The 27,115-nt window shown below is 41.4% G+C and overlaps 1 protein-coding gene across 5 annotated transcripts in view; it reads right to left on the bottom strand.

Moving 5' to 3' along the window:
* LOC144822512 (chloride anion exchanger-like) overlaps window positions 1-27,115 on the bottom strand; it is a 113,626-nt gene that overhangs the window by 29,550 nt on the left and 56,961 nt on the right. For all 5 annotated transcript variants that reach the window (XR_013608632.1, XR_013608633.1, XR_013608634.1 and 2 more), the window contains exons 11-17: window positions 26,748-26,825; window positions 23,913-24,008; window positions 21,763-21,869; window positions 14,443-14,512; window positions 14,260-14,352; window positions 10,211-10,306; window positions 2,179-2,415 (exon numbers count right to left, since the gene is read on the bottom strand). Coding sequence is in view for 1 of the 5 variants with exons in the window: in XM_078680141.1 (XP_078536267.1) it covers window positions 2,179-2,415; window positions 10,211-10,306; window positions 14,260-14,352; window positions 14,443-14,512; window positions 21,763-21,869; window positions 23,913-24,008; window positions 26,748-26,825 (777 nt within the window). In the remaining 4 variants the exon portion in view is untranslated. The remainder of the gene's footprint in view (window positions 1-2,178; window positions 2,416-10,210; window positions 10,307-14,259; window positions 14,353-14,442; window positions 14,513-21,762; window positions 21,870-23,912; window positions 24,009-26,747; window positions 26,826-27,115) is intronic.

The following is a 27,115-nucleotide window of genomic DNA, read 5'->3' as shown; positions in this document are numbered from 1 at the left end:
ACCACCACCACGTCCTCTACAACGTTTACCACCACATCCATCACGACCACCACATCCACCATGTCCACCACCACAATGTCCACCACCACATCCACCACCATGTCCACCACCACCACCATGTCCACTACAACCACCACATCCACCACCACCACCCCGTCCACCAACACCACCACATCCACCACCACCACCCCATCCACCAACACCACCACATCCACCACCATGTCCACCACCACCTCCTCCACCACCATGTCCACCACCACCTCCTCCACCACCTCCTCCACCACCTCCTCCGTCCACCACCACCACGTCCACCTTCACATCCACCACCATGTCCACCACCACCACGTCCACAACCACCACTACATCCACCACCATGTCCACTACATCCACCACCATGTCCACTACCACCACATCCACCACCACATCCACCATCACCATGTCCACCACCACCACATCCACAACCACATCCACCACCACATCCACCACCACAACCACATCCACCACTACAACCACGTCCATCACCACATCCACCACCACCACATAGACCAGCACCACCACGTCCACAACCACCACCACCTCCACCACCACGTCCACCACCACGTCCACCTCCACTACCTCCACCACATCCACCTCCACCATGTCCACGCCATTCACCACCACCAAGTCCACTACATCCACCACCACCACTACATCCACCACCACCACCATGCCCACCACATCCACCACCACCACCACAACCACATCCACCACCACAACCACGTCCACCACCAGATCCACAACCACCACAGTGTCCACCACAACCACATCCACCACATCCACCACCTCCACCACCACCACCACGTCCACCTCCACCACCACGTCCACCTCCACTACCACCACCACATCGTCCACCCCGTCCACCACCACCACGTCCACTACATCCACCACCACCATGTCCACCACATCCACCACCACCAGCGTGACAGGTACAGTGTCACTGGAGGGCAGGGGTAATAGGAGTGTCAACCCCAGCTGTACATGGGACATTTAAGTATGCATTGGGTGCGAGAAGACTGGAATAGGGGTGAGAAGTATTACACCAGACCCAAGATACATTTTGAAGAGGCGCAATGTCACAGGGGCTCCTGTAAAAGCACTTGTAGGATCTCTACCTCACAGTGGCATACCTGCACGAACCACTCACTCAATACAAGCATTGGCGTAGCCAATAGGTCTCACCTTTGGGACCTAATAAGTGTTTAGCCATGCAATACTTGATGTTGTTGCACCAAGGATAGTGTGCCGGATAACTAAACACTTATAAGGTCCGAAAGGCGAGACCTATTGGCTATACCAATGCTTGTTTAGGACTTGTGCCCTGGCAATACTGATAGCAACTTGCTCTTTAAAGGCATGTGCTGCTTTTGATTGTAGGGCTGGAAGAACATGGTAGTTCCACATCATAAATACAGAGAATCCTATACTTCCCATTGTATACTAGCACCATCTTGTGGCCTTTGAAAAACAGTATCGGAGCTCAGCCTTTATGCATGAAGTGAAGTGAGAAACTGGAATTACATGGTTTGGGACACCGTTCTTGTGCATGACAATCTCGTGGATTGTGGTTATGTTGGAAAAATACCCAAAGTGCGTAATTTAAACTCGAAATTCATGGCACTAGGCAGGGCTGCTGGAGGCTGCACAAGATATAAGGCTATTGCTTCCTTAAACTAGCACCGTGCCCCATGACCTGTTTATGATCAGCACGTTATCTCTGTACCAAAGTTTGACTATTAACCCATTGGGATGCACATGGAATAACTTGTAAATGAACTCCTCATGCAAACTAAGGAGTTGCATTGATTATCTGTTGAGGAGATCTCAACTTTTGCCTGTTCAATAAATAAGTGGATAATGAAACCATCACTGACAGGAGGTTAACCGCTAATTTTTTGCCAAACTGTCTGATGGGGTTGGGTCTGGCTGGCCTTTTTTTACACTCAATAGAGTCAGAGACCTTTCCAGTTGATGGTACGGGCAGGAGCAGGGGGTTGCTGTAGCACCATCCAAGGTCAGACCAATATCCCTGGCTCCTATTTTCTTCTTTGCTCTGCATTTTTACCAAAGTGTCATAAGTCCATCCAACCAACCCAGCCACCACCCTAATAGTTGTTCCCACATGTTAATAAAGTTAGTTACCGATTTAATGCCCTTTGTGCCAGAAAGATCCATAAACGAGACAGATGTGAAATCGAGGATCAGACTGTGGACATCAATTTTGGGAACTATGATATTGTTTGGCAGGTCGGAGTTCCAGTCAATGTTTATGGGGAGGTCAGCAGTGTTCGTGGGCTGGTCCAGCTCCTCGATTTGGTTATTGTCGATTTCTTCATCATCAGAAGCTTGGTAGTCATAGCTCGTGCAAATCACCCCTTTCTGTGTGAAAACAAATATATAATTTAACCAATAATTCTTTTTTTTTTATTCTTACTTTTGCACAGTTAACACATTACAGCGCACTTCGTCAAATATATTCATTTCCATACATTATATCAGTACATTTCCTTTCGACTCAAGCCAACCCCTATAATAAATTCATAATAAATTACTTCATAAACTGAATTTCATTCAACTAATGCAATACATTTCATTTTAACTCATATATTGGAATCGTCAAAACCTACTTCACCCTATTCACAATAACCCCAAGCCCTCTCTCCATCTTCTAATAGGGTCCCATATTCTTAAACCTAAACGCTTCCTTTTCCTGTCTTTTCGAGCGTATATGTTCTTTTCCAGATTATAAGTTGCCAATAGATTAGCCAACCATACATGCATTGCTGGAGGATACTTATCTAACCAAGCCCTGGCAATACAGTCTATAAACTGCCATAGCTACAAAAATAAATTCTCTATGGATAATGTTACTATCTGTGGCTATCCCTAATAGTATTTGGGGAGGGTTTAAAGTAATTTGAATGCCTAAAGAGGAATCCAAAAAGTTCTCTATCTCTTTCAATAATGTGTGCAACTGCGGACATGCAGCAAATATGTGTATCAAATCAGCATCGGATGAACTGCACCTTGGACATGTAATACCTGTACTGCCCCCCCACTTTGCTATCTTCGCTGGTGTAAAATACAACAAGTACAGGGTTTTATATTGTTGAGACTGCAGTGGTGCTGAGCATAATAGAGTGCGGCCTAGATCCAATGACTCTTGAAACCAGTCAGCTTCCCCGCTCAATTTCTCTGCCCACTTGGAGCTATGCTTGTCCATATCATCTGGTTTCGCTGCTGTAAGGCTTGCATAAAAGCTTTGAATAGAGCAATCTCCGCTTAATCTTATCTTCTCCATAATTTCTACCTTACTAAAACCCACCGCCCCCCCTGCTTACACCCGAGATAACTTCTTATTTGCAGAAATTTAAAAAAGTCCCTCCTATCCAAACCATATTTGCTCATTAAATCTGAGAATTGTAACACTCCCTCCGTATTCCTCACATCCCCGATTTGAATTATCCCCTTATCTGCCCACCCCGCCATTATCGTATCCCCAAAAATCTGTATTGGAAATAAAATATTTTTGTGCATCCTAGTATAATAATTATATCGGCCAATGCCAACTTTCTTCATGACAGCATTCCAGATCTTAACCGCGGCTTGGACTGTTTTGAACCTTGTCCTTTTATAATATCTAAAGTCAGTACAATTAAGGAAGCAGTTCTCCACCTCTGACCCCAAGACCACAGAGTATATCCTAGATGAATCATTGGTGGTTCTCTGATCTAAACCGCCCGCTCCGATTAATCCCCTCATATACTGCAATACAGCTGCCCAGTAGTATAACTTAAAATCGGGCGCCATCCACCCTCCTCTTTCTCTTGGTAGTGACATGAATCTGTAGGCCCTGCGTGTCTTGCCGTGAGCCCAGATGAACCTATTCAGAATATTCTCCAATTCTTTAAACCACTTTGCCTCAAAGAATAAAGGTATTGCCCTGAAAAAGTATAAAAATGTGGGCAATACCAGCATCTTTATAACATTAGTACATCCAACTAGTGAAAGGTGTAGATTGTTCATCCGTTTTAAGTCTGTTTTTACCCTAATCATCAGGGGCACGAGGTTATTCTGGACAACTATATCTAAATCAGCTGTAATTGCCACCCTTAGGTATACAGCAGAATCCACCACCCTATGGTCATTACAAATGACATACTGATTACACACAATTTGAGTTTTAGAGCTATTTAGGCTATATCCCGCAACCTGCCCAAATTTATGTGCCTCAGTCTCAATTTCCCTTATTGCCTCGGTAGGATTGGATGTCAAAATGGCCACATCATCTGCGTAGGCTAGCGTCTTTGCCTCGTAGCCGTTCAACCTGATTGACGGGATCATGTAGTTGCCCTCTAGCTTGCGTATCAGTGGATCTAAATAAAGTGCAAACAGGAGTGGGGATGACGGGCATCCCTGTCTGGTCCCACTCCTAATGCTAACTGATGTTGAATAGCCCCTATTAACTCTAATCCTTCCTGACGGGTTTTTATAAAGAGCCTGCATTGCTGTTATAAAGCCTTTCCCGATCACACTCCACTTTAGCGTATGCCAGAGATATTCCCAGGAGACCCTATTGAACGCCTTCTCAGCATCCCAAAAAAGTGACGCCATAGGGTCCCCCAGGATTCCTGCTGCATCAAACATTGTAACTACCTGCCTAATGTGTTGTGTGGTACTTTTGCCTGGGATAAACCCATGCTGGGTGTGGCTTACTAACCCCTCTATTACTACCGCTAATCTTCTCGCCAGTATCTTGGAGTACAGTTTTGTGTCCGCGTTCATCAATGTAATGGGTCTATATGACCCTGGCAGTGATGGTATTTTGCCTTTTTTTAAATAACAACAATGTCCGCTTTCCCCCAAGATTCGGGTATAATTTCCCCTTTCTGTGCTTCCAGCATGACGTTAACCATATCTTGACCGATCACTTGATGGAACACTTTGTAAAACTCGATCGGCAGTTGATCAGGGCCAGCTGCTTTGCCTGAGGGTAATAGCTTCAATGCCATGAGGAGTTCCTCTAAGCTGAAGGGCGAGTCCAGCATCTCCCTTTCCTCGATAGTTGTAATTGAAGGGGTAATATCTCTAAGGTAACTTTCTACCTCTCTTAGAGTCCCTGTCCTGCCCCCAGCATACAACTCTACATAAAATTGTCTAAAAACCTCCCTTATGTTAGCTGTTTCAGAGACTAAGGTCCCACTCCCATCCCTAATCTCCGAGATATCCGAAGCTGCTAGTCTTTGTCTAGTGCGGACCGCTAATAAGTGTCCCACCTTCTCGCTTAGTTCGTATGCAGCTTCCCTCTTGGTTAAATAATTCTCTGCTGCTTTGTTAGAGATATTTTCTACAGCTTCTGCTCTAAGAGCAATAATTTTAAGGAGGTGCTCTTCGATTGGTACATTCAATCGCAAATTCCTCGCCAATTCCTCCTCTTCATTCATCAAACTATGATATACTTCACTAATTTTATCTCTTATCTTTTTCTGGTTATAGAGTACGTAACTCATTGTCTCACCCCGGCCTTAAAAGCATCCCAGACTACTCCCGAGGGGGCTGTGCCTCTATTAATATCCCAATACATCTTAATCCAATCTGTCATATGATCCCCGTATGTCTCATCCTTCAACAGAGCTCTATCGAACGTCCATTGTATATCCTTTCGCTGTATCTGACCTATTCTGATGGTTAAAATCAATGGACTATGATCCGATACAATTCTAGGCTGTTTTTCAACTTGTGCCCCTGCCATCAGGGGGGTAGATATCAGAAAATAATCCAGCTTAACCAATACCTTATGAGGCGCTGAATAAAATGTGCTACCGTCCATGCCTGGCTTCAGCTTAACCCACGGATCCACTAAAGAGTTGTGTAAGGCCATATCTTCCAGTGCCCTATGTACTCTCCTCTTCCTACCTAGATATTGCCCTCCTCTCTGTAAGAACGAACTGCTGGGGTCATGAATATTAAAATCCCCACAACAAATAATTGGTTCGGACCACAACGCCAGTTCTGTATCTAAATATTGAAATATCTCCGGGTCGTCCTCTGTGGAGCCATACACGGACACAACAGTACATTTCTCTCCTTTAAATTTTATTTACAAAATTACCCACCTACCCCATTGATCCTCCTTTTTTTATCACCTCTATCTCCCTTAGTCTCCCTAGTACTGCCACTCCCCTATGCTTAGTAGCTTGTTTGGTTTTTGCCAAAACAGCAAACCCTAATTGGTCCAGGAGATACCCCTTGGAATCTTCTACATGCGTTTCCTGGAGGCAAACCAAATCTAATCGTAGCGTCCTAAGTAAAGCCGCCACTCTTAGCCTCTTTCCAACATCGTTAAGGCCACATACATTAATAGTAGCTATTCTACAGCTCATTAAAATACCTGGAAGGGTTTGCCCATACTATTGTACTGGTTATGGATCTGGGGTTGATCAAGTGTCCCCCAACATGTCTCTGCATACTGTGTTGATTGTACTCCTTGTGCGCTGTCATGAGCCACACTGTGCTGCCTCATATACCCTGTACCTTTACCTTATTTTTGCCTTTTTCCCCCCTTTTACCCCCTAAAACCACCCATCCCACCCATCCTATCGCAATCTCCCCCCCCCCACTTACTGGCAAATAGGTCAATGAGACCTATGTGTAGCCGCTCCGGCTTGTGGTGATCGCTCCCCTCTCCCCCTCCACCCAACTTTTACCTATGTCTCGTGTACCCCCTTTATCCCCCACCATTAAATTACATACCTTACCTATCTTACTTAGCTTGCTGCTTTAAACAAAGACCGATTATACAGCCTACTCCTTATGGCGCCCCGCATTTACAGCATCTACAGGACCTTGCATAGTATATAGGGCGCTCTAAATATCTCAGCCACCTTTCTGACTCTTAATCTCCTCCAAGAATTGTTGAGCCTTAATCTCGGACAAGAAAATTCTTGTTCTCCCCCTTATGACTATCTTCAGCCTAGCGGGGAATAGCAAAAATGCCTCTGCGCCTGAAGACTGGAAAGGCTTAATAAGTTGCCTGAGTCGCCATCTTCTCTCCACGGTTACGTGGCAAAAGTCGGGCCTAGTAAAGAAGGTGACCCCCTTGAATGATCTTTTTTTGTCCGGTCTGGCCTTATCCATTATTTCCTCTCTAAGTAGGTAATTTCCTACGTATATCAAGATAGCCCTGGGTAGCGCAGGTTGACCTGTCTGGCCCCCTCCGCCCCGATCTTTCCTGATAGAAAAAGGGAATCTATGGGCCCGTTGGATCTCTTTTTCCCACTCCCACTCAGCCTCCGAGAGGGCTCCTTTTAACAGATTAGTCACAAATCGCATAATGTCCTCCCCTTCTGCCACCCCCAAAATGCGAATGTTATTCCTCCTCTGACGATTTTCAAAGTCCTCGATCTTCCACTGTAGGTCACTTGCCAGCTTCTCCTGCTCCACCTTAAAGTCTTGCCATGCCCCAACCTCGTCTTCGAGTTTCCCAGTTCTCTCCTCCATCTTGGTGACCCTCTCTGCAATCCCATCGTATAGTTTATTAATTTTCCTGAGGGAGTTCTGGATTTTTTTTGATGTTTGTCTTGCCCTGCGGCTTTCTGTTCTAGCTTCCCCTTGCATTTGTTTGAGAGTGTTAAAGATCATATCAAAAGGGGTCTGATTCTGCAAGGGGGTAGGAGTATTTGCATCAGCGGGGGATTTGATGTCCTCCAGGTAAGTCTGTGAGGTAGCGGAATAATCTCATGTTAGTTTCTCTCCCCCCGTTGTGGGCAATCCTATATCCATACCTCGCCTTTTCCCCTTAAGACACTTCTTTTTCTGCGTGCTCTCTTTCCTAGAGGTACTTGATCCAAAGTCCGACTCGTCATTCACCTCCTCACCCCCCTCTGAATCAACTTTGCTTGTCTGGGTGGTGTCAGTATCCTCGTCAACCGAGTAAAAAAGATCACCTTCCATTGATCCACCCTCCTTCCTTTCAGGCACCACAGACCGATTGCTGCCATCCAGGCGCCTACCTTTAGCTGCCAAACTGGTATTACTGCCCCAGCTGTTTCCAACCTTTTGCAGCTTCCCCATCTCAGCCTCTACCTGCATTAGTGCCTCCAACATATCCGCACTTCCCGCAGTCCCGCTGGTTATGGGGGTAGAAATCTCGTCTCTCTGTGAGCCTTTTTCGGAATCTCCAAGACTCTTCACTATACTGCTGTTGGAGTCTAACAGCAGAGCTCCCATAGTTGTGCTGTCCGCTCCATTATCGCCGCTGTTAGCTGCCGCGGCTGAATCCTGGGGTTGCCTAGCGACCATTCCCTCCGCGCCGGGAGCGTCTATCGCTGCGTCCTCGAGGACGTTTCTGTATCCTGCCTGCGCTTCGCCCGGCTGCATGTTTGCCCTGGGACTAAAGGACTCCAACAAGGTAGGCTGCCTCAGGGCTGATTCTTTTCCTTTACTCAGCCCGTTTTTCCGCCTCTGTGCTCAATGGGTCCGCTGCGTTGAGTCTAGCCAAGTCCTGCTCGAGCTGCTCAGCCCTTGCCGAGTTTGCCAAGTTCACTGCGGTCGCTGATTTCAAGCGGCTCTCTGCTTTCTTCCCTTTCTGAGCTGGGGCCACAGTCTTTCGAACAGCTCCGAGTCCTCGCTGCTGTAGGCCAGGAGTCCCAATATCATTATTCTTTTTCGCATTTGCTACGCTTCCAGCATTGACAGCTTGCTGTCTCACAGTGCCAGCTGCCCTCTCCTTATCCTTGTCTATGTCCATCTTGGCCTGGCGTGCTGTCATTCTCACAATCTGCATCCGGACCTCCGCTGTCATGGTGTATATTTTTACCCGGAGCCAGCTGACTCCAACTTTGGTTATCGGGTACACTTTCCAGATGCTGTCCCACCTCGTTTGTGCCCAAGCAGCCAAATCCATAGGTGGGGGCCAAGCAGGGGGTAATAATGTCTTTTATTCCATTACGATCTGGGTAGCGTGGGGAGAGAGGTCAGGAGCGACTTCTCACCACAACCTTCCGGCGGCCATCTTGCCCCCTCGTGTCCGAGTGCCATAACCAATAATTCTTAACCATGTAAAACATTTGTTCTTTCATTGTGTAGTGCTCAACTTAGCCTTTCCTGTCCTTGGAGAGATATTTATTCTATCTGGTGGTCCACGCTCCTCGCTCTTTATAGGCACCTATGCACCATGTCTCACTTTCTCATTTTCCTGACGTTTGTTGTTATCTATTCAAGGACATCTTAAGGATTTTGGGACCCCAGGCCAAAAATAATTCGGGACCCCCTGCTCGGAACAACGCTGAATTTATTATCCATTTCACCTCATTCAAGAACTTGGCAACTATGGTCTGATCAATGACAATCCTCTTTGCTGGACCTCAAACAAATAAGTGAACCCCAGTCCTTTGGGGTGGGGTCAAAGCTATTGAATATTTATGAGATATTGAGGCCTGGGAGCCACTTTTCATATTGTGCAGGGGGTCCTATCATTTTGCCTTATGCCACTGTCTGGGACTTCGCTAAAATCTTAATGATGGGTCCCTCTAGAAAGGTGGCAGCCCTGGGCCCACTTTGCCCATACCTTAAATCATCTCTGATTCTTAGCTGTCAATCCCCAGGGTAAGAGGGAGGGTTGTAACTAATGTCTAGTGAGTTTGTAAAACAGAAATAGTGCAGGGACCCAATGTTTTTCTTAGGCGCCTGTCATTGGTGCTGCTGAAGGCCAGGGTTGCTGAATAATATTGTTGCCTTGGTTCTATTTTCCCCATCTACCCTACACTAGCTGTACATTTCTTCACTCTTGCAGTTTTTACTGCATCCATGCTTTCTCCCTGTGTCATTGTTCTCCTGTGTTTATTTCTATTTCTCTCTCCGTGCTCTTTTCTGCTCCCACCCAGCTGCCAGTACCTACACAAATTAAGTACTGGGCTCATGTCCTTACTCATTGCATGTTTCCTTTGGTTTGCTATTACATTAAATAATATGGTTCTCCTTCAATTGGATATTGTGTGTTTTGTTAATGATGTGAGCAAGAACGATTAAGAATAGTGTGTGTGGTGCTTTGGAAGTGGAACTGTTTGTGATGTCATTTTTAAGAATCCATACTGCCCCTTCCACGGCAGGTACGTGGATAGTGTACACATTTTAGAAAGAGCTATTGCTTATAATCAAAATGGCATGAACTTACTGGAGTTAATTGCATTTCTCCATTCTTCAAAAGCTTCCTGATTTTTCTGAGAGCTTTGTTGCGTTTACGCAATATCCTCAAGGGATTGAAACCAACCTGAAAAAAGAAATGGTGAGAGCTTTGTCATGTGCATTTTTTGGCATCCCTCCTTTTTTATTTCCTGCTAATGCACCTGAAGCCATTTGGGTAAAACAAAGGTTGTTTCAAAGTCACTGTAGAGCAGGTTGACAATAGTAAACTTGTCAAAATATTTGTCCAGAAAATATTTTAACTATGATTCACAGGGACCCGTGAAATACAGAAAATATTTCACGGGTCTTTATGAAATATGGCTCTCATTATCATAATAACATCTTCAAAGCCACTCTGCAGAGCCTTAGCATTATCAAGAGCCGAGAATTATGCGGCATTAAAGGAACAATTTTTACCGAGGGGCAATGGTTTCCGGTTATAAAAAAAACTGTTAACAGATTGATGGTAAAAACAAATCTCAATCATCCGGGTTAGAAAAAATGATGATTCTGTGGCACTCTTTACTCCATAATTATGGATTTACCACACTTGCCATATAACTTCCTGCATATTTTAAAGGTTTGAAACACATTGTAACTCAAATGGACCAACATAATGCTGCAAGGGAATGTACATCATAATATATCATAATTTGTCTTCTCTTGCCCCATACCGAATAATTTGGTGTCCCATTATGACATAATCTCAGTGCGAGCAATCATTCTGATGATGAACCCCATGTTTCACAGACCCCCTGTAAAGTATTTTCCACATTTTTCATAGCTCCATGTGAGTTTGCTTTTGTACAATTAAAAATAATCCGAACCTGTAAAAGTTGTAGGCAAGAAAAAAAATGAATTTTCATTGTAAAGTTGTCCTACACAATAGCTACACAGTGGCGACTGTGTAACATACATTCATTACCATTGCATAAGTATTGCATTTAGACTACACTTTATGGTTTGCGTGGCTGTTGTGTGTGTTATGAATTCTTATCTTAACCATAGCTTGCAAATGTCAGTGTCTATTGACCTTTAATTCATAACCATATGTGAATTTATGTGTATTCTTTTTAAACATATGTTAAAGTGTCATAACAAAGGCAACCATAACTTCACTTTAACCTTTGTTTTACCAGTGCATTACTGGGTTTGTTTTTGTGTCCTATTCCACATCCAAGAGTTCCCTGCAGGAAGCTGGTCTTTACTTCTCTAAACGAGCTCAGCAGAGCTGGGTGCCGGTCATGGCCACCTGCACGCTTCCCACCAAAAGACATGTAACCATTGCTGTGTTCTGCCTTTGGCTGGGGAGCAGGGTTTAACCGCAGGCAACAAATCCCCACTGGGCAGGTGTTACTGGAGGTAACAGAAGGGGTAGTTGGCCCTGCAAGAACATCTTTGGGGGATAACTACCCCTCCTGTTACCTCCAGTAAGTCTCACACAGCAGGATTGCTGAGAGATTGTAAGAGGCTACGCCTCCTTTCTCCACCACTCTGCTAAACGCTCCTCCTGGCACACATCTAGTAGGGGGATGAAATTCCCTTGGCTCTTGAGGGTCCTTGGAGCCAACTACCCCTCCTGTTACCTCTAGTAAGTCTCTCACAGCTGGATTGCTAAGAGGTTCTGAAAGGTCACACCCCCTTTCTCCACCACTCTGAAAATGCCCCTGCTGGTGCACTACTTGTTAAGGGAAGAAGTCCACTTTAGTCCTGAGTTCCTCAGGAGTAAAGTGGAATTCATTCCCCACCTAGCAGTGCGCCAAGAGGCGTGTTTGCAGAGTGGTGGAGAAAGGAGGCTTGACCTCCGAACACCTCTCAGCAATCCCACTGAGCAGGACTCACTGGAGGCAACAGGAGGGCTTCTCTGGACCCAAGGGGACTAAATCCCCCGATCGGCAGTGCGCCAGGAGGCATGTTATGGATTGGTGTCAGTACAACGCGTTGTATTACAACGCATTCCGTTACAACGCAGATTTTACAACGCGGGATCCATTACAACGGATGTCATTACAATGCATGGCATTACATCGCAGATGCTATTACAACGCATGGCATTACATCGTAAGTATAGGTAAGTTGACTTTTTTTAAAAAATGTTATTTAGTTTATTGTAATTAAATTTTTTTAAATAATTTAATTAAAAGACATTTAAAAATTGTCATTAATTTAATTTAATAAAATAATATCTATTTAATAAATGTAAATATAATAAAAATTGTAATTAATTTAATTTAATTAAAAAAATAATTAGTTTAATGTACATATTTTTTATAATGAAATTAAATTAAATTAATAATATTAAATTATTTAATTTAATTAATTTAATAAAAAAATGTAATTAATGTAAAATAATTAATTTAATTTATTAAATATATTTCAATTAATTTTAAAATGGTAAATATAATTTAATTATCCCTAAAGCCAAACCCTGCCCTAAAACCTAAAAACACCCCTGTACCCCAAAACCCAAACCCTGCCCTAAAACCTAAAAACACCCCTGTACCCCAAAACCCAAACCCTGCCCTGAAACCTAAAAACACCCCTGTACCCCAAAACCCAAACCCTACCCTGAAACCTAAAAACACCCCTGTACCCCAAAACCCAAACCCTGCCCTGAAACCTAAAAACACCCCTGTACCCCAAAACCCAAACCCTGCCCTGAAACCTAAAAACACCCCTGTACCCCAAAAACCAAACCCTACCCTGAAACCTAAAAACACCCCTGTACCCCAAAACCCAAACCCTACCCTGAAACCTAAAAACACCCCTGTACCCCAAAACCCAAACCCTGCCCTGAAACCTAAAAACACCCCTGTACCCCAAAACCCAAACCCTGCCCTGAAACCTAAAAACACCCCTGTACCCCAAAAACCAAACCCTACCCTGAAACCTAAAAACACCCCTGTACCCCAAAACCCAAACCCTACCCTGAAACCTAAAAACACCCCTGTACCCCAAAACCCAAACCCTACCCTGAAACCTAAAAACACCCCTGTACCCCAAAAACCAAACCCTATCCTGAAACCTAAAAACACCCTGTACCCCCAAACACCTATACATATACTCCTATACTCATATTTATTTTAAAAATTACTTAAAATAATAAATTTAATTTATTATATTTAAAAACATAAATAAATATTTTATTTATAATTAATATTAATTAAATCATTTATATAATATTAAATAAAATTAAAATAAATTATATACTTACCAATACTTACGATGTAATGGTATGCGTTGTAATAGCATCTGCGATGTAATGCCATGCGTTGTAATGCCATGCGTTGTAATGGATCCTGCGTTGTAATAGCTGCGTTGTAACAGCATTACGACGTAAAAGTTGCGTTGTAAGTGATACACACCGCATGTTTGCAGTGTGGTGGTAAATGGGGCATGGTCTCCGGCAAGTTTTTTTTGTTTTGTTTTGAGGGAGGAGGGCTGCATGAGGCCTTTGTTTTACTAAGTAGAACATTCTGCCCTCTAGGGGTGGAATGTTCTAATAGCCTTAGAGCCCTCCTTTAGAGGCTTTTAACAATGGCCATTAGAGCTCAAGGCTATATTAATAGTTATTGAGTTTCACATAGTCATAATACATTGGTCTGATATATTGTATTGTGCAAATATGCTAAAGTGCAATTAGGAACCCACCTATAAATGTCACATAAAATTGTCAATTCCAGAGTCAAACACACTTAGATATCCAATTGACATGTGCAAACTATGGTTAAGGTACAGAGTACTTTATAAATAAAACATATAATTCCAATAGTTGTCTGGCTGGTGCAAATCATAAATATTTCAGTGTATTTTCAATATATATAGATAGAGAGAGAGGGAGAAAGACTGATATACATCCGCTCACTGCACAATAGGGATCGGCATGTAGGTGTTGAATAGAATAGCATATTTGTTTTTATAATACCCCGGTAAGGAGATCCATTCATTTCAGTTCCTTATTACATACAACAGTTCCTTAGTAAATGTCAATGTTTTTGAATCATGTTTGCTGAAAACCATCTTAAAGGAACAACTTACTGCAGCAACAAGCTTGCTTCTGAATAAATCAATATTGGCAAAAAACACTGGGGCTGGGCACCTGAAGATCTTAACGCCTTCTGTCTCATAAATCTGAAGAAAAGAAAAAATGTTATATTTACATTAAGTCCTACTCATGCTGGATTCTACTAGCATGCAGTATGCAGCATATTGATTATTTACCTCAGCGAAGTCCTTCCTGTTTTTGTAGATGTTGTGCCCTCCAACATTAGCCAGTAGAGTAAATTTGGGACTGTGAACAGAAAACAGACAAAGTAATTATTTTGTACAAGTTAACAAAGCGCCTACGGCAATAGGTAAGATAACGCCTGAGAGGGAAGACAGGAGAAGGTGAGATGAATGCAATCAATTGATCAAATACACAAAATATTTTAGAAGAGGAGGGTGAGGGCAAAATATTCTTCCCCTAAATGGACTGTTTTGTCCAGTTTTCCTCTATGTCATACTTGGGGCATTTTTATGTTTAGGATTTCTATTCATTTGAAGAGTGATAAGCTTAGGTGTTGGATCTGTGTGATTCCATGTATGCTTTTATAAGAAATGCATTAAAGACAAAGAACAAGAGAGGAGGTAAGCTCTCAGCAATTTGTAGCTGCTAGTCCATATGTGGTCTGGGCATATGACTGGATTGAAAAGTGGCTCAAGTTGTGATAAAGTTTAAATAGACATTGGGCCTAAGAATGAGAGATAAGTGAGTGGTAAAAAAGCAGGGAACAGTCAATTCTATGTATTATTTATTGAGCAGATAAAACAGCCATAAAAGTATATACAACTACATAAAAATACAGTATAAAAGAAGCTCACAATTTAAAAACAAAACAATAGAGGTAAAGTAACAATTCTTCTTTGTCAAAGCTAGCACACCATATTTGTCCTAAGATTAATGGCCCCTTTCATATAAAATGCAACATTAAAGTGAACATGAGGGTCTTGGAGGGCAAGTAAATAACTCAATGCTGATTTAAAAACTAATGCAGTGCCAAGAGGACTGGTTTAATATAATAACTCCTTACGTCAGCAGGTACCCCATCTGGGGTAGGAGCTTTCCCAACTATGCTTTGTTGTACAGCAAGCAAAACCGCCTCTAGCGTGATACCTAGTGGGACTAAGTGGGTAGGCGGAGCCTCTACCCCTTTAATCATCAAGCCAGCTGGTTGGTTTGAGCCAAAAATTCCAGCTGAGTGGGCCTCCCATTACTCGCATAGGAACTAAGCTCTGAAAAATTGTCATTTTTTAGAAGGGGGGGGGGGGGGCATTGACTATACTCCAGAAAATGTGGAATCCTCTGTTTCAACAGCCTGGAGTAATGTTGTCTAGGCCTCATGCTGAAGAGTCTTCTTCCTAGCAACTTGAGCCTGGTTGCAAGTGTTACGAAGGAGCTTGACAGTTTCAGGTTCCCTAGGTGAAGTATGTAGTGCTTCCTTCAAGCACTTCAAGGCATAGGTACACAAATGACCAACCATCCGCATGTGCTAGGTTTGTTGGATCTAACTGGGGGCAGTCAATCAAGTCCCCGGCAATAGGTTTGTCACTATGGTTGAGGCACACTCTGAACCTCAATGGTGATGTTAATGTATGGAATGGAATGCTGGAGGAATAGTTCCATTGTGTGTTCGACAGTATGCATTGCTTACCTGGATAATGCACCATTTTCACAGAGAAAATAATACAATTAACCGTTTTGGGAGCTTCAGATTTATATTTAGCGTGTTTACAATAGTACTCCACATACAATAGTTGCAAGGCAATAAATTGACCCGCCGACACATCATAATTGTTCCCTCTGTCTTTCTGCATTGCAAACATTTACTTTGCCTCAATAAAGCAGCCTTATGGATTCTATAGTGTGTCCATAGGATTTTATGGCAAATGAAGAATCTTGATTCAGCTATCCAGGTTACCTTCAGTTTGAACTATAATATTCTCTTACCAGACTTTTGAGTCAGATAATGGTGAGGAGTCATTAAGACCTAAATTCCAATTGGGTTAATAATTACTTGTACATTCCAGAGACACTGTTTCCATTTGGTCCAGTTCTCCTGACGGCTTTAATAAAATCTGGGGTCATTTTTACAGAATACATTCATTGATAATTTTTTTTTTAGTTTAAATAAGTTAGGAAACTCAATACAATGCAAATTATAACAGGGTTAAATATGGCCGACAAAGAGAACATGTGGACAATTCAAAGCTCAGTAAGTAAAGTTATCTCTGCATTCTTTCAATCTGCCAATTCAGAGGTACTCTGTTAATTCATTTCCAGTCTTTTGTGATAACATAAGAGGATGCAGGTTGTTTTGAATATGTGGGCCCATGGAGCAAAACCTCTATCTTGTGGTTTAGTACTAGAAAAAAATGCCTGTTTTTTTCTTAGCAGAAGTAAGATTGTAGGGGAAAAGGAGCTGCCAATAGTCTTTCTAGAACCAGCCAAAGAGGTACGTTTTCAAAGGAAAGTGTGGTTATAAACCAATTTCAGCTTTGAAACCCCTAGAAAGCTAAATGGTTTTCAAAGTTAAATTGTCCGATCCATCCATAATGTTTGCCTATTCAGATTTTTGATCAACAATGGCTAGGGATTTGGAAGAATTCTGATGAAGTCTTTGTTATAGCATATTTAATTTATATTTTTTTGTAGAGGTAGCTTCATTTTGCTGACTTCTTCCTTGCCCTCCGTGAAGATATATTGGAGACCATTTATATATTAGAAAGTCTATCCAATTAATATAATAAAAGGCATTTAATACAGTTTCCTACACTTCATTCATATAGAACAGTCACATGTATTTCAGGGAGCTTGGTTGCCAACGTATACTTGAGTCCTCAATCACATGTTTTTTTCAGTGTATGTTTGATGGTTTGTATATGGATTTGGCTTTATTATGAGTGTAATCTAAAACCAGAGAAGCCTGTTGTGAATAAAATGTCTGCAAGAGAAGTTTCAACATTTGAGACATAGATGATGTAATCGCATTATACAGCAAATATGTAGCCATGTTGGCTCCCAGGATAAGTGTAAAATTGTTCTATATTGCAGTAACCTTGCTGTATACTCTGATGTATTCTGAATGAGGCAGAAGAGAAACCATTTGTTGTGCTGTGATGGTTGCTTTTGGAGGATTATAAATAGCCATTGCACTCCTGATAAACTTAAGGGTATTATTGAATATTTCCATCACTGAGTGAAGAACAGGCCAATATGTGTTGTACACAGCCAAGAGAAATAGTTGTAGAGCGGTATGGGGAAGGTTTGGCATGGCCAATGAAGTTTCCAAGTATTCTTGAAAACCTGCTGGTGTGAATGAATTAATGAGTTGGATGTGGTTTTTGCGTATATTTTGCAGCCAGTATCAGTATATAGTATTAGTTTGTTCTCATGCCTTTTAGGTAATACAAACCACACATCTCAAAAAAGCTGTAATAATAAAAACAAAAAATAATAATTTCAGAAAACGCATTGTCAGCAATAAAAGCCACTAATATTCACATACAACTGGAATCCTTCGATTCAGAAAACTATTGTCTGGGACGACAATCAGAAAGGCTTGCACACATAGACACATTAAAATAAATGTAAAGTGAATACACATAAAACATGCTAAAATGAATACTACGGCTTGGTGAGGTCCAGTGAAGGAATGGAACCATACCTTGCCCTCATACACAATGCCCAGGATAGATTTTTAATCACACGTTTTAGGCTCAACCTTTTACACTATTTATTAGCTGACCCGGCAGGTTTTACTAGTGCAGCTGAGCCAAAGGGTTCCTGCGGCTGCAATCAACGATCTCCGCAGGACACCCTTCATTTTGTATTATTATGCCCTTTTTATTCATTGCCCAGGCGCCGTTTCTTAGTAAATCTGCTGAAGAATAATACATTTAAACATGCTAAGTTGGCCCTTCTATGTTTACAAATGGCACAAGACCCCCTGACCCTACTTTCTATTACGAGTTTTTTAAGATTAGCAGTTAAGTTAAGAGAGACAAGAGGGATCTGCTGAAAGGAGTGCCCAAGGAAAACAAGAGTAAAATGTGGGGGAGGGATCAGGGCTCAATGAATTGTAAATAGAATAGTTTGTGAACCCTTTTTTAAAGGAAAAGAAAAAGTATATACATATCACTGTTATTTTAAACTGTACTTTTATGGTGTTTTGTGATGCCGAATAAAGTTTCTTTGATGATGATAATGATGAATACAATATCAAACTCCGACCGTATTTTGAATATCCAACAATTCTTTGCATTTAGACTTTTGTAGAAAGAAGGCAGAGATTTAAATGTTATATTGTTTTAGAACCACCACAACTGATGAGGAATGGTATCTTTTGTGCTATTGTTCAACAAATTCTTATACTAGTACTCCAAAGTTGGCAAGCAGTTTTGATCTGAATATTTTTGAAGAAACAATATGAAAGTTCATTAGACTGGGAGTTTTTTTAGAGAGACCTCCCATTGCCTCAGAATTTCCCTAATTTCAATTAAAGAATGAAACTATGCCTGCCTACCTGCTTTAATATAGTTGGGAGAGTAACACTTTACAGATTTATATTAATTGGTTTTAGTTTTGATTATACCAATGGGGATATTATTTATCACCAATGTTTTTCTCTCTCATAATAGTCTAGGTAAAAACGTCAAAGGTTACAATATTAGTGTGTTTTTATTGTAGTGAAGCAAAGCCCTGTTGAGCTTTTTTAACTTTAAGAGAATTTGCAAGAACGTGACCTGCTTTATGAGCACCTCATAAGAATTTGATAACATGTTTGTACCTAATGGCATCAATTATAAGGGCTTTAATAGGATCCTAAAAAGGATTTCCTGATCACCTTTAGATCTGTTTTCTGCTAAATTGAGCTCTGGTCGGAATTTATATTGAAGAAAGTGTTTGGGTTTTCCAAGCTTCAGATCATAGTCGCCATTTCCTGGATTTTAAGGTGGTTCTTAATGTTCAATGAACGATCTGATGGAAGGCATAATCCAAGAGGAAGATCAGTTTGATAACTAGAGATTATGTTTGGTCTTAATGTAAATTATTGACACATTAGTAATCTAGAGGGGAAAACCTTAATGAGGAAATTAGTTAATCCATGGCCAACCTATGGTGTTCTTTGATCTCCAGCGAGCTTTATGGTGTAAGAGCCTGATTCACAAAAAGTAGTGGGAAATTTAGTCCTGTAGGTTTACTAATATATTTGAAATACATTTCTGATCATCATGAAATTTACCAAGGGTTCCACAATGCTTCCTAGAAACCTGGAAGAACCACAAATTCTTACGAGTAGATGTGTAATTATTTGTGAATTGCATGTTTCTCTCGTGCCATACCATTTGCATCTGTATATATTTACACATATGTAAATGTGACAAAAATTTAAATGTAAAACTTTGTGTCCAGGAATAACATTTATCATTGTGGAGAAACCCTTTCCCATTTATACACAACTATCCTATTGCTGCTCTGGATACAAATTCACTCTTGCACCTGACAGGAGTAAATCCCCAACCACATCTAGGGCTGGCCTGGAACATGCCTTACAAGGCTATGTGAAGACACAAACTCACAGGTTTGTGGTAGTTCGACAACTTTGTTTGGTATCTTCGACTTGGAATGCAAACCCAATACCCATCTGAACAGACTGAGTTACATGTATTGTTATGCCACAACAGTGCAAGATTACTTGTGAATGCATCCCATTGCCAATGTAAAGACTTGCCCTGACAATACAATATATTAGTTTACACTTGTAACATAAGGCTTTTTCGCACTTAAGTCCAATTTAGGTGTGCAAATGCCTTTATGAACAAAATTGTCTCTGTGGCCATGATTTGTGAACCTTGCTAGCTCGCTTAAGGTCAAGTATTAGATTAAAGACCCTCCAATGATCAGTTCTGAGTTTGCAGTGATCAAGAGCAGTTTTACCTGTATTATATTGAACAGGTTATTTTGCATTAGGACCAACCTTTTTTGGACTTTTGTAAGTTTGAGAAAAGTTAAGAAACCCCCAACAAAATGAGCCTGGAACTGGAAGATATCCCAAAATTGTTTTGTTTAAATTTTGACTTTCAGGACAGGAGACTCCGAAGTACTCTTAAACCATCAGCAGTTACTTTATAACGTCTTCCTGGGATCCCATTGTAGTCCTTAGCCCAGACAGGGACTCTAATAACCCCTACTGTCCATTGGCTGCTCATCCTACTATTTTTCTCTCTTAATAAAAATTTTTAAAAAGTAAGTAAGGTGAATAGCACCACCTGCCACCACACCTATTTTTTTATGTCAACGGCATCTCTTACTTTAAGATTTTTGGAAATGTAATTATTTAAACTTCTAAATAGTAGAAAGACTCTAAAAATGTTAGACAAGGAATGTTATCATTCCCCTCCCTTTTAAAAAATTGCTTGTACTGTGGTGTCAGCTATATTCCATGAATACACATAAAGAAGCTTAGCTGTGCATGCATACGCTGTAGATGAAGATAAAATAAAGGTTTACTTAACACTGATGCTTTCTGTTTGCCTCTAATGCATGTGAATGGATTAACACTCGTCACTTCACCTCAATACCAAGGTGGTGGAAGCGATATCACACACTCTTCAAAACCCAATGTATTCAGGGCCGGAGTGGCTGTAGCAGGCAGCGGGCAATCCCCCGGTGCGTCATGCGGGTGGGGGTCGGTTTGTGGACCCTGGGGGCCGTTTTTGTCACAGGGCCGTTTTTGCAGCATTGCTGCAGAATCAACCCTGTAACTAAATCGGCTAAAAACCGGCCCTGGCAAAGAGCTCGGCGGCACCCACAACCCCTTGGGGGTAGAGGGGCCGGTCGAGCACTTTGCCAGGGTCGGTTTTGGTTCCCAGTTTGGCTCTGAATGTATTCATTTCTTCTCCCACCCTTCAAACCTCAAAAGCCTCATGTTTTTAGTTGGTGGTCTATGGGGAAAGGCAAGGTATTAAAATTATAGAAAGCAAAGATGACTTTTTGAGTCATCCCAAACGAGGTCTCCTAACAGACTCCTTCTCTCCCTTCAAGACCACTGAGAGCAGGAGATGTTAGGGTGGTGTCAAGGTCAACATAGTGCAAAACCGGTGTAGCAGCTGGTACGGCTGGATCCTCCCAATAGATGTCCATGCAACAGTGTGGCTGCCTATGTAGTCAAAAGACTCTATTAACTAAGAAGAAGAGATAGAAAAAGAGGCAATAAAGGTTGAATGCATATTGTTGTAGTAAGAGTTGTGTGAGTTAAATGGTTGAGACTCTAAATTTTGAGGGACTAAATGTACAAAGAAAGGAAGTTTTTAATGTAATCTTGAACTCTTTTCACTTTGCTAAAAAACAGAATCCGCATACTGTTAATAAAGATGGGCTATTCCTAGCTTTTGAAATTATTATTCCACTACAGTGAGACTTCTCAAATGCACTGAGATGGTTGAGGTACAAATATGCTTTGTGAAAATATGGAGACACCACGGTGCATACTGACTTACAATTGTGCGCGGAACACGACAGTCAGGAGCTCAAATCCTACCCCAGCCGCAAGTCCTAGATCAAGGCCAAGTAGAATTGCAGCAATACAGGTCACAACCCACACAATCTGCGGAAAAAGCATATAACGTCACCACTTGCACCACATGAAGACAACGTACAATCTAGAGTCACTACACTTCAACTTGCTAGAACAATTTGTAAATGTAATTATAATGGTATTTATATTGCACTTCATACCCCCCGATGAAGCGCTTTAGTGCATTAGCTGATAGGTAGCATTCTGGATCATGCCAGAGTATTTGGTTGGATGTGGGTTGAGTTGAAGGTTGGCTTGTGTGGGAAGTGTTTTGAAGTTGTGCATAAGCGCCCAGTGTGTTGTTTTTTTCCTGTCTTAGTTCTCTTAGCCTATACCTGTTATGCCAGTTAGCCAGAGTTAGCCAGGAGGAACACAATGACATAACCTGGAGAATGCTGTCATATTGAGAGCACTTTAGGGAGTACCACACAGGAAAAGTGAAGGCAAAAGGCCTCCCAGAGTGCCCTCATTACAGACATACAGAGGTCAGTCTCTGCAGGATTAGTCCAAGGGTGAGGGGACAGCGGTCCTTATGAAAAACATTTGTTAAAGGCAACAGGCATAAATACCCTTAATGGTAGGACCCATAGGCAAATAACTACTCTTATGGGGGACTGAATGAAACTTTAACAGAAGGTGTCGGTGGACATTTTCCCCACCTGAATATAATACTACATAACCTGTGCAAAAGGTATCCAATGCAAGGTCTCCCCAAACCCCACGCACGAACACCCCTGTTTCTTGCAGGGTCTTCTCCTTCAGTACATGTGAAATCAAACCGCTTGGGAACTTAGGGGATGAATAAATGATGCACAATAGATGTGCGATCTAGTATAAAGAGTTACAGGTAGAATGCACCAGTCCACCACAATTACACCTTTTGGTCCACTTAAATATCTGTATTCTGACAAAGTCTTCATGTTAAAGGTAATTTCTAGATGGCTTGTACACCTCGGAGGGTTTTCTTAGCACTAAGAACGAAAAACTATGCATCTGACCAAATTAAGAACTAATCAAGATATCTGGAGAAGAGACAGACTTTTGTCAGCTTTAAAGTTGGGTTGAGGTACACAGTAGGGAATAGCGGTTTACCACAATATTATTGCCAACATGTCAAGGACAAAAATATCAACAGGTAAGTGCAAATAGGGAGGGACAGATTTATATTACATTGCTTCACGTCTACGTACCTAACAATATCTATATGTTTTTATTGTACATAGATATGGAGTCAAGAATAGTACATCTGTGCTTTAAGTGCAATATGCACTACCTGTCTTGATAGTTTGTTCCTTGATCTTTTGGCTATGAAATTCTAGTAGGCCAGAATTCCCTACTCTATATTCCAGACTACAAACTTCAAAATGCAAACAGCTGATGGATGCTCCTCAATGTTGGGAGGGTACAACTTTCAAAGAGGCAGTGCCAGGATGGAAAAGGCATGACTGCCATTGGTGTAGCTAGACCTTTGGCTGCCCGTGGTGGTCCTTAAATTTGCCGTTCCAATCCGACCACATGTAAGAGTGGGAGTGGGGGTGCTGGCGATTCCTGCATTTGCTGCCCCCAAAACGTGCGCCGCCACCACACCCCGCCTTATACGCCACTGATGACTGTATAATCTCTAGCTGATCCTGATCCATAGAGAGTAACGTCCCAGGAGGTGTATAATTTCCCGTTTTTTTTTTTTTTAATGGCGGGCAGTACAATAAATAGCTCAATGGACCTTGCACAGCGCTGTTAAAGAGATGCGTGTATCTATGTATGGGAAGTCATGGAAGTGTTTTCAGTGGTAGGGAGGTACAACAATGCCGCCAATGACAAGCCATAAAATGATTTCATAAAATTACCATTGAAAACAGGCTCTATTTTGGATTGCTTTTGCTCGGCGGGGGCATTGGGGGGGGGGGCCTGACTGGTGAATTCCCACCTAAAAAGCCATTATACTTTTCCTGGGATGGTAGATGTTTAGGTCAGAATGGCTGCTTTTAAGCTGGAAAGAATCGAGGGTGGCTGGTAAACTGGAGCGAAAGCAACATGAAGCAATGTAGTAGGGCAAATCTAAAGGCTACTCACGCAGTCAACTCGGTCCTTTCGCCATAAAATTGGAACTTGAGTGAATTGCATCAGCATCCCTTTCAAGTTGACCAGAACCAAAGCGGAAAGCACAGACTAAGGATAGAGAGAAATCATTATCATTGTCAAAATACTGTTGATAAGAAATACTAATTGCCCAATAATTGAGTCCATTTTTTGTGATTCCTTCTCTCTAAGTATCTTTTAGTGAAACACTGGCGGCACCAACCTAACTGGCTAATATTAGATAATTATTTAAAGAAAAAAAACTTTTTATTCAGAAACTGATGAAATACAAAAATACATCATGCAGCATCATGCAGTACTGCTTTGGAACCATTTAAGCACAACTACAGCAAAGATATGTTCAGTGCTGTATTTGCCTTTGAGAATTATTGATTTTAAAGGAGGCTGAGGTTTATTACATTAAACTAAATTAATTGATAGAAAAACATACTAAGACAATATGCAATTTAAGACTTCACTCAATAGAACAACGTTTCATGGGAATAATCTTGTATTAGAAATACACATTTAGGTACAAAAACCCCAAATCAATTTTACCATGTTTCGATTTAACAAAGTAGATTAAAATTCGATAATAGAGACCAGATATCAAAATCTGTGTCTGAAGGAGAAAAATGCAAAAACAGCTCTAAAACGTCCTAAATCCTGCAAAATAAGGACTAGAGCGCTGCGCATAATGTTTCAACCAGAAAAAGGTGAATATGTCAAAGTAATTTTGCAAAGTCTATGGTGTATTTTCCATTGCATCAGTAATAATGTGGTGTGTTGTGTATTGTGACCCTGTGATATAAGTGGCATGTGCAGTGTGGCTACAATAACACGCTCCGTGACACAGGATCTTACTGTATAGTGGAGTTGTTGCAAGATTCAGTACAGCACTGCAGAGCTGTTGCAAGATGCTGTGTAGCACAAAGAGCAGCGACCTTGGCAAAAGGAGAGTGAATAACCTACCTTATGAATTCTGGGCATATTGCTTTCAGATGAAGGAACTTTATCTAAGGCCACGCAGGCCTTTGCTTGTTTATTGTAGTGGAACAAAAGTGGCTTCTAATTCAATGCATCAAATCTTAGTGAATAGCTACCACTAATTTTTATCACACCCCAATAGTCTTGAACATAATTCTCCACTATAGGCCTAGAGATTAAAAGAAACTAAGCTGCCACTAGACCTAAATGTACCATAGTGCAATTACATGTTGAGGAAATACTTCCACCAAAGCACAAAATTAATTTAGAAAGTGTTTCTTGATTACTGTTTGAAAGGGGCAACTGAAGCAGGTTTCCAGGCAAATCCTGTAAAGATTTTGTGATTTGCATAAAGTCATAACTCGCAATGGACACACAGTTGTAGATTTGTGGTTGCAGATTTACAACTTTCTTTGTGAATTAAACCCAAGGAGCCAGGTCTATTGAATGACAATGTTAGCTGTCCTATAGATTAACCCACTCTCGAGACAATCTGTTTTAGGTCTGTTTCACAGCGAAGGAGCCACTCCCTCGTAGAATAAATGCAAAATCTCAAAATGTTCAGAATTTATAATATTCTGGGCCGCATTTACAGTTTGGTGGTAACTTAAAATATGCTAGTTCCTGGTGCAAACTCTACCTAAAGAGTAGAATACACACGATGGATTTCCTGTACTATTGGAATAGTATTGTGTCTGAAATTCAGCTGGTATATTTTATTATGTGTTTAGAGTCTCCTACACAATTTCCAGGCCTTTCAGTTACCACAAGATACTAAATCAGACAATATGTTTTTTAGAATATATTTTTAGATTAACTTAATAACACTAATATATTGACTGATAGCCCATTAAGGATTAATTTAATGGAAAACTGAGAAATGTATTATGCTTCACAATTCAAACGTTCCAGCGGAGAAAAATACACATTTTTGTTAGAAGCACCCTTTCAACTGTGATAACAAAACGCAACGAATATGAGACTTTCTGCAAAAGTACTCTTGGACATGTTGAAAATCAGAAATTTAAAAAAAAGTCTCGAACCAGCCATTGAAGAGGGTGTGAGAAATGTATGATTTAAAATCAAGAACCAACAAAACTAAGTGAAGGAGGCTCTTTCCCAGTCACTGAGACTGAACACTCTGCACTTCTGACTGATAAACAGTGCTCCTTACATTTCCACGAGGGGCTATTACTAGCACAGTTCTCCAAAAGAAAGTATTTATGATATTGTAAATATTGATTCTCTTGTCACTAGTGCCAAACTGAGATTCCCTAATTAACAACAGTAACAGCCCAAGACTTGTATGGGGCCACTGTGGTTGCTAGATTTGATCCAATCGAAATTGGGAGAGCAAGACGATTCTTTTAAAATGCGATTTTCGATTCTGTTTTTTATACAACCAAGGAATGTAGTTTTGCTGGATTTGGGTGTTCCTTTCATTCTCTCTGTGGGATGATTGGCTGAGTCTCCTGACTTAGGCATGCTGGCAAAATTAGGAGTATGGCTAATGAAGAGAGCTCTTGGCACACATCAGCTTGCTAATAAAGAGGATTAGAGGTTGTGAAAGCTTGCTTAAGGTCCTGTCAGTGTTTTCCTGCCAAAGTATGCTTGTGTTTGACTTCAGTGCCAGGAGCTGCAGATGAAGTTAATATGTTAATAGTTAGAGAGACCTTTGATATCCAATGTTGGCAAATTATCCACCTACATGGATCGACTCAGTGCATGTAAGTCATGTAACCTCATTGAATGTCACATTGAACAACATCAAAGTGGAAAACAACAGTCCAGAAGGAAAGTAACGAAAAGATATATTAAAGAAAAAATAAAAAGAAAATGTACCTTTTGTAAAGGTGCAATGAGGAATCCGATGGCCAGAGTGACAATCATCACGATTAGAGCTGAGATGAGTCCTGCAATCTGAAAGAGTACACAGTTATCTTCAAGCAGCGGTTTCTCATGCAGCGCCATATTCTTTACCTAGATATGCAACTGATATCTACTACCCGGTTTCTGCGGTGGCCAGTGCAGGTAAGAGTGATGGGGCAGTGGGGCATTCAACAGGCAACAGAATAGGGAAAATAAAAAATAAATGAAACCATTTACCTTGCGCTCGCCATTTCGCCGACTTAGCGATGCGGCGAGCGCAAGGTAAGTGGTTTTATTTATTTATTTTATTTTCCCTATTCGGTCTGTCGACTCCCCCCTTC

This window comes from Lissotriton helveticus, chromosome 1_1, assembly GCF_964261635.1.
Source record: "Lissotriton helveticus chromosome 1_1, aLisHel1.1, whole genome shotgun sequence".
Lineage (NCBI taxonomy): Eukaryota > Metazoa > Chordata > Amphibia > Caudata > Salamandridae > Lissotriton > Lissotriton helveticus.
The sequence above is the reverse complement of the archived record's forward strand: the minus strand, read 5'-3'. Positions and strand labels throughout refer to the sequence as shown.